The sequence below is a fragment of the Echiichthys vipera genome (assembly GCF_963691815.1).
Source record: "Echiichthys vipera genome assembly, chromosome: 21".
In the NCBI taxonomy this organism is placed as follows: domain Eukaryota; kingdom Metazoa; phylum Chordata; class Actinopteri; order Perciformes; family Trachinidae; genus Echiichthys; species Echiichthys vipera.
The window spans coordinates 18,060,953-18,069,387 of record NC_139846.1 but is presented as its reverse complement, the minus strand read 5'-3'; the positions used below and the strand labels follow the sequence as shown (position 1 = coordinate 18,069,387).

Here is an 8,435-nt window from a genome sequence, read left to right as displayed (position 1 = left end):
AACGCTCATGAGCGTAGCAGCTCGACATGGACTACTGGCTGCTATTATGTACCATTGTTGTGCTTATGGAGCTGTTAATATTGATGTCCCCATCTCTGCTGTCAAAGCTTGTGTCCTGCCCAGCGTTGTGTGCAGAGGTGTCGCTGGCTAAGTTGAATGCATTGGGGTTATATTCATAGTGGTTGATGCCTGGGGGCATGGACCAGCCAGCAGCCTGGGACCTGGAGGGCACTGCAGCCTGGGATGAGCCGTGGGACCAGGAGGGGTAGCCAGCAGATCCAGCAGCAGAGCCCATAGCCGCCAGATAGAAGGTCAGGTTCTGTGGAGTCGTCTTCTTCTTGAAGGCTGCATCCATGTGCTGGTTGTAATGCTCTTTGAGCTGGGGCCGGGCCTCTCCCTGATACTGAAGGGAAACAAGCGGTAGTTCAAATTAGTATCAGAGTGAGAAATAGCAGCAAATTTTCTCGCAACAAATTGTTTTACTCTCAGTGCTTTTACGTGCAGTTTAAAAGCCGGGTTATAACCAGGTTAATGGCATACCCCGGTTTCTTCAACACCACACCCAAATCAAAGTTCTCATACCAGAGTTAACAGACCTAGAGAACTCCTTCAGTTCCCCCGATTATTCCTGCATGTAAACAGCGCTCTCTGGGTTATAATCGTGTTTTTTCGTCTGCGCATGCTCCCGACTCTGCGACAGTGGCGTTTGGCCAGAAATAGAATAAACCAGGAAGCAACGGCGCCAAAAACAACGCAGGGAAAAAACCACAATGGAGCAGTACCTTTAAACCGAAAGTAACATTACTACCAAGTAGTCCCATTTCCGTCACAATTCTGTCCAAAATTCATCTGTTTGATTTTGACAAAGGGTGAACTTGAAAAATAGCGGTCTTCAGTCCGGCTGTATGTTGGAGGAGCGCCACCTACTTTACCGGAGGTCGAGTTACTCCGCGATTTCCCCATTCAACCCCTGCTCATGTATATGAAGGGAACTTCAATAACTAATACAATCATTCCCTAAACAGGGGTACGGCCATTTTCGGGTTTCAGTGTTTCGTCTCGCCTTTAAGGCCATAACCAGACTATGGTTAAGCCTCCATTATGGACGTGTTGTTCTATGTCCACGACACTGTTTCTCTGCTACCAGTTAACAGGAAACCTGGACGGGACAATTGTATGATCTCGCTTGTATCTGCCTTTAGCTTTTGAGTAAATAATGGGAGCTACTTACAGTTGATCCGTGTGAGGGAATGTTGGTGAACATGGCTCCGGGAATCTGGCTGCCTTTGTTGTAGCGCTCAGACACCCAGCTGGTGTCTTTCTGGTGCCTCCTTAGCTTCATCCTTCGGTTCTGAAACCAAGTCTTTACCTACGAACAAGATGACACAGCTGCTCAGAAAGTGAACGCACATTCTGTTTGTGCCTGTGATTCAAAAATGTCTTAAATCCCTCACCTGTTTGTAGGTCAGCCCCGTCAGTTCTGCCAGGTTCTTCATTTCAGCCGGGGTGAGGTACCTCTGGACACTGAAGCGCTGGACAAGGGTATTCATCTGACTCTCTGAGAAGGCTGCTCGGGCCTTTACTTTAGAGTTGTTGGCCTCTGTATTGATTGGCTTCTTTGGGTCGGTTAGTACGTGCAGTGAGGTAGTGCTGTCGTTTTCCTCGTTTCTATTGAGGGCAAAGTTCCTAGGCTCCTCCATGGGGGAGCTGGAAACATCCTCGCATGCGTCAGGGCTCCTGCTGCTTGCCTCTTCGTCAAGCTCTTTCTTCACCCATGTGGCAGGGTCTACCTGGGGGAGACGTCCTTCTCTACTGCTGCCAGAACTCCACGAATCTAAGTGAGGGGAGGGCAAACTGTGAGCTACAGGGTCAAAACAGATCACAGCATTTAATTGCAACTGAAAATAAATGCTATGTAACGCGTCAAGTTGTTTTCATGATACCGCTTCTTGGTTTGATTTACAGAAGTAGCCACAACATGTTTAATACATATTTTTGGGGGATTCTTAACAAGCCCAATATTCTGCAGATGAAACCTGCACAATTAATTTGATCATTATCTTAGAAAAATACTTTATCCATGATATTATTTGACTTAAACTACCCTTGTTTTATGTTTTACATCATATTTTCCCACTATGGAACACAAAAGTAACTGGCAAAAACTATTAGATTATCTTTTAGTTTGTGTTATTTTTCAGTATTTGTATGCTTTACTGTCTGTGTTTCGGGTTTGCGTTTCTAAATTTACATACATTTTGGCATTGCGTATAGTATACAACGTAATGTTTACATGGATCATTTAATACAAAAGGAAATAGCCTTATGAATTTTCTTCTCTTGATAGTCTCACATTCTATCGCGAGATGTCGCGCTTTCCGCGTGTCTTTTCCCGTTACAGTGGCGGGATTTTTGAGGAAACTCAAGGAAAATCAAGATGGACATGAATTGGACTCCATGGTCAATATTGGCGGAAGAACTCGCGGGTTTTCGCAGCCTACTGGGTGATGTAAGCACTGACACACGAGTCAAATTAAATTTTAAATCAATATTTAATTTTACAGCGGTGCCAGGGACTTTGATAAAGTTAGCATCTTTAGCGTATCTCAGAAATACCAACCTGGTGAGGTGTGCGCCTCGGAGTCACTGGTGGTGTCGCTCCCGGCCCGCCCGGCCTCGTGTGCTTGTGTGTGGTAATCAGCCCGGTGTGGTCCGCCGGTCAGGAGCAGTCGCCCTGCCTGGGTGTCACCGAGGAAAACAACCCCGGGGCCCTGGTAGTGACCGTGGCCGTTCACAGCATGATGCTCCGGGCTGCGAGGTGAAGACTCTTCCCGGGTCCTGGTGGCGGCGTAGTAGGCCTGTGTCACCCCGGGGTAGTTGCTCAAGTCCGTGACCCCAGCGTCGCCCCAGCCGGTCAGGTTCCCGTGGTTCTGCTCCGGCGTGGGCTGGTACACGAGGCCGTAGGCGTAGGCATGGTAAGACGGGTTGTAGTTGTAACTTATCTGCGGCTTCCAGTCTGCCATGTCTTTGGTAATTTCGTGTCGCGATAATAAAAAATACAAATATAAAAGAGAAGTTCAAGGATTGGTGTCAAAATGGCTAAGAATACATAAACTACACCGACAATCCTGCAGATAAAAGTAGCGACGTGTCCAATTAAAACAAGCGGTTCTAACTCATTTCAAACAATGCAATGCGCGCAGCGTCCAGAGGCTGTTTATAAAGACGTGTGTGGGTGTGGGCCAGCACTGTGGGCAGGTATGTGGGTGGGGGTTTCATTTGAGCCAATCACTTAATCCACCCTTCATGGACGGCACAGGTCAGTGGCCATCTAGGTCGAGTCTTAGCTTTAGGTCTGGAGATTGAAAATAAAGTTACAATACATACCAAATACCAAAATAAACCTGCTTTATTATTATTATTATTATGTTAGAATCTTTATTTAACCAGGAGAACCCCATTTAGATCAATAACCTCTTTTCCAAGGACAAAAATCTATAGAATAAAAAATAGGCATAGCCATCATGTATATTAAAAATAAAAGTAAAGGAGCCATTTCTGCAACCGAGAACAATTTAAAAACATTCAAAACATTTACATGATATGGATTTTGACACGGTTTCTTTCATTTTTTATTTAAAACCACTTAAAGGAGTTAATGCACTTAGTTAAAGATTATTTTTGGCAGTTTTTCAAGCCTTTTATTAGATAGGACAGACAGCAAATGGGGTGAGAGAGAGAGGGGAGACATGCAGCAAAGGGCTGCAGGTCGGAGTCCTTCAGGAGGACCTTCAATCTCTTTACATGGGGTGACTGCTCTAACCATTGTGCCACCGGCCGCCCCAGTTTCAAGTCATTCTGCAGCAAATTCCATGTTGAGGATGCAAAGAAAACACACCCTTTTCACTGTTCTGTGCAGACATGTGGGACAGAAAGCATAATGACAGCCTGAGAACCCAGATAGTATGTGAAAAAATAAATACGAGGGCAGCACACCGAGAATTGCCTTATAATATATATATATATATATATATATATGAAGGTGTACCGATGACAGAGCCTGTGTGTGGCCAAAGCAGGCGATCCTACCCTGGAGCATAACTCACAGTGGTGAGGGCAAGTTTTACAGTTGGTAATAAACCTTACAGAAGCGTGGTAGGCTGAGTTGACCATATGAAGACACTGCAGATAATTGCATATATAATAGATCACCATAGTCAAGCAGAGACAAAAAGTGGCTGCTACAAGCTGTTTTTTTTTTTGCATTCAAAGAAAATCACAGTTTATTTTGAAAATAAAAACCCAATTTACTCCTCAGCTTTTTCACTAAGCAGAGCACACAAGGCTTAAAAGTCAGGCAGTCATCAATAACAATACCACGGTACCTTAAAGATGTGACAACCTGTATTTCACTTGCCCTTGGGGGCAGTTAGTTTACAAAACATGGGAAAAACGATGTGATATGGGACTAAAAGCTGTACATATTATGATAATACTGAAAATTACACCAATTACACTATAATATTAGTGCAGCAGTAAGATGGCTCATCCATTGCTAACCAACCCAACACAGCAATGTAGAAGTCAATCAGTTATACATATAACGATGAAGAAAACATGCTAAAAATATATGCATTATCATAATAATGATACGAGAGTATTTGTGCAAAAATATCTGTATATGATAACTATGTGAGAATGATAATCCCTGTGTAACAAAAGTACGTTTTATTTGAAGTAGCGCACTTCTTTCACACTATCACAAAGCTATACCTCAATTAAAAGGTTCAGATTATAGTAAGATCACCTAATCTTTCTTTTGGTGATCGTTGTCTCAATGCCAAACTAAAACATTACACAGTGTTACTCAGATTTTAGTGTATTGGAATAACTCACTGTGTGATCATTGTTTTGTTATGTTTAATTTAATGTTTGTTTGGTAATATTAATTTGACTACTCAAGCACATAAGCTTGCACGATAAGGAATCTAATCTCGAGGCCATGTGCTGAAGAGCATTTGTGTCTATCATTATTTCAGGTGATAACGTGCTTTCACAATGAATATTCTAAAATGATTGTCTATAATTTGTGTTTAACACATAACTTTTGCCTAAATTCTCCCGATTGTGTTCCAATCTAATATTTGCAATCAAGAGATTCGTCTCTTCACAAGACTTTTGAGGCTCACTGAGGATCACACCATTTTTTATATCCACAAAAGGAAAGGGCGATATTGCAACTCACTGATAATGCAGTTCAGGAAAACATGATATTTTGTCCTGTCCTGAGTGTTGGTGTACAGGTTTACAAAGCATAACTTACAAAAAGGGACTGTCCAAATAGAAAATTAATCTCCACATGCTGCCTTGTCAGCAGAACGGCGGCATCAGTGCTTTTTAAACACAGCATATGCCCAGTGGCATAATTCATATGTTTTTGTGAGCTTCAGTCTCAGATCAGTAGACTAAATATAGTATCTGGGTCTCAAGCATGAATATTTTATGAACCCCTTATACGTCTTAGTCAGCATTATTGTAAAATACACATATAAATCTATGGCAGTGTAGCTGCTTACTAAGAGGTATTTGACGGAGTTTGAAATTGTTGTCCCGTAAGGTGTAATACATTTAGACTAAAAATTATTTAAAACATATGTAACCCTTAAGCCTGTGAATGTTCTCATTCGTCCAGGTCATCGTTATCCTCAAAGCAATTTCAGTCAAAAACAACTGTACTGGTTGTTTGTCTAGGAAGACGTTTCACCTCTCATCCAAGAGGCTTCATCAGTTCATGTACGCATCTGACCAGGCTGGGACTGGTCAGATGTAACTGTAACCCTTTAATTTCTGCACTTTGAACACAAGTGCTTAAACACAGAGTCTATAGCTTTAACCCGACATGTTGCTGCAGAGTACTTTTACCCCCATTTGCAATCCTTTTCACAAAGATGATTTAGATTAGCCGCGTGTTACCAGCCAAGTGCTTGTTTGTGTTCCCCGACCTTGGCCGCATTGGTGTGGTAATGAGTCAGTTAGGGATGAATTGATGTGAGAAGAGTGAGCCTAATGGGCACATTAACATTCCTACTGATCTCTGCCTGGACAGGGTGTGTTCATCGGATCTTGTATGAGCTGAGACAAACAGCAAGGGGTGTTGATGGTGTAGGTGTGTATACGGGCTGGGTGGACAGCTGTGCGGTTCATTAGCATTGGTATGTGGAGAGGACAACAGATTAGCCTTTGATGACTAGGCATACAGTATTTTTAAGTGTTAAACTGCTACTGTGGAAAAAGGGTGTACAAGTAGAGTGTTCATACATTAAAACATGTAATGAATTTGTTTTGTTTGCTGTATATTTATTTTGTAGATTTTCTTATCCTCCTGTGATAAATCTAGAACAGTAATACAAATTCCCCAGGATGACTTAGTATATCCAACAAAGTGTGGATTAGACCTCTTGTTGGTTTCACATGATTATGTCTTCAGTGTTCCTTTCTTGTAAAGTGCAGATTAGTCACTGCAGTCTTCAGCAATGGGTGTTTTGGGTGTGATTTGCAAGACTGCGAGTATCTCTTTTGTTGTCTGAAAAGTGTGCAAATGAGCTGCAACCACAGTGCAGTTTTAATGCAATTATTCTCCAAAGTTTAATCAGTAATTGTGTTTTGATGGAATTCAGTGGTGGGGGAGTACCATGAGGCCATTTTACCTAAATAAAAGAGACGATACCAGAAAATGGCTAAATGTTACTAAATATGAAAAGTAATCATCATGTAGAATTGTCCCTTTCAGTGTTGCATCATTACTGTACACATTTGTGTAAGCAGCACCATCAATGGGGTGGCTGGTCAAATTAAGATGAATGTTACCTACTTTAGTAGTGTAGTTTCATAGTTGCATCATTTTTTTCTTAGTAAAAAGCAGCAGAAGTATAAAGTAGCATAACATTAAATACTTAACTGGTGTACAAGTTCCATAAATATACTTTAATTTTGAATATAACCTACTTCATAAAGTGTAGGGTAGTTCCATAGCTGCATCATATTTCTCTTAATGAAATAACAGTGGAAGTATAGAGTAGCATAACAGTTCAATAGATATATTTTCTTTTCATCACTGATTTCGATGTGTTGCACCATTCCACAGGCGCAGGAGTAGTGATCTCCAGTCTCTTTACTGTAATTTCTAAAAGAACATCAGCTCATCTGAGTGTATATGCAGTTGAGATGTGTGCGATTCTTCTGGCGGTGGAATGGGCAGAGACCAGTAAGTTGAGGAAAGTTTTAAGTTGTAGTGACTCAGTATTTGCATTGCTGTCCATGAAGTCAGGTACAGCCAAAACGCACCATGATTTATTGTGGGAAACATGAAGATTAGCCAACCAGGGAAAAGAAGTGGCATTAATATGGGTCCCTGCTCACTCAAGGTGTCCCAGGTAATGAAAGGGTGGATAGGGTGGCAAAGGAAGCGGTGGGGAGGCCGGCTGTGGATGTGCGTATCTGGGCTGTCAATGTCAGAAAGACGGTATTGGGATGAGGAGACCAAAGGGAGACATTTATTCAGAATAAAAATATAATAGAAGCTGTAACAGAAGAATACAAGTGATTTTTAGCAGAATTAGAATCGGTCACTGTAATTTAAACAGAACATTGTTTTTAATGGGAAAACATCAAACTGTGAACTGTGATGAATGTGGGGAGAGGGAACTGTGGAGCATGCTCTGTGCATGTGCAGGAAGTATGAAGCAGAGAGAGGACGGATGAAATATGGACTTTGGAGGGCTGGGCACACTGTGATGAATGTACAGATCATATTGAAATATGGAGAATCTGCAGAGGGCAGATAACAAATGATGAGCTTCCTGACAGAATCAGGTCTTTCATTTCCTTTATTTATTTAAAGGACATTTCTGTAAATGTGTGAGCCAGCAGGCTAATTTTTAGCTGCAGTCCTTTGACATCTCCAGGTCAAAAGATAAGGAAGCATAATAGATTGAAGTTTTGTAAAAAATCATAAATATAGTATTGAAAAACAAGCCGTGTGATACATGAGGGATATTAGTCTTTACGTTGCACAAGTGGTTTGACATCCCTTGGTCAAAAGTTAAGGAAGCATAATAGATTTATTTATTTGCAAAAAGTCATGAAAAAAAGTCTTTATGTTGCACAAGTGGTTTGACATACTTCAACGAAATGGTTTAAATGCATAACAGTGTTTTATTCTGAATATCAAATGGATGTTGAATATCAAACTGGGCATGTTTTGGAGGTTTTTACGCCTCTGAACCAAAAATGTCCCCGAATGTTGTCTCAAAAATCTGGACACCTTAGACTACACAATCCCCTCTTAGGGCAGACCTTGCTGCTGCATGAAAGTGCAGACTGGTGGGGGAGCTTTGCCATTTATACTCAAACTATTAGACAGCCATCAGCATGTT

At 41.6% G+C, this 8,435-nt stretch overlaps 1 protein-coding gene across 1 annotated transcript; it reads right to left on the bottom strand.

Moving 5' to 3' along the window:
• Nucleotides 1–31: 31 nt before the first annotated feature.
• nanog (nanog homeobox) lies at nt 32–3,023 on the bottom strand (the record flags this gene model as incomplete). Its single annotated transcript, XM_083936406.1, has 4 exons — nt 32–403; nt 1,232–1,369; nt 1,455–1,834; nt 2,621–3,023. The coding sequence occupies 4 exons, from the start codon at nt 3,021–3,023 to the stop codon at nt 32–34; spliced, it is 1,293 nt and encodes a 430-aa protein (XP_083792532.1).
• Nucleotides 3,024–8,435: the final 5,412 nt, after the last annotated feature.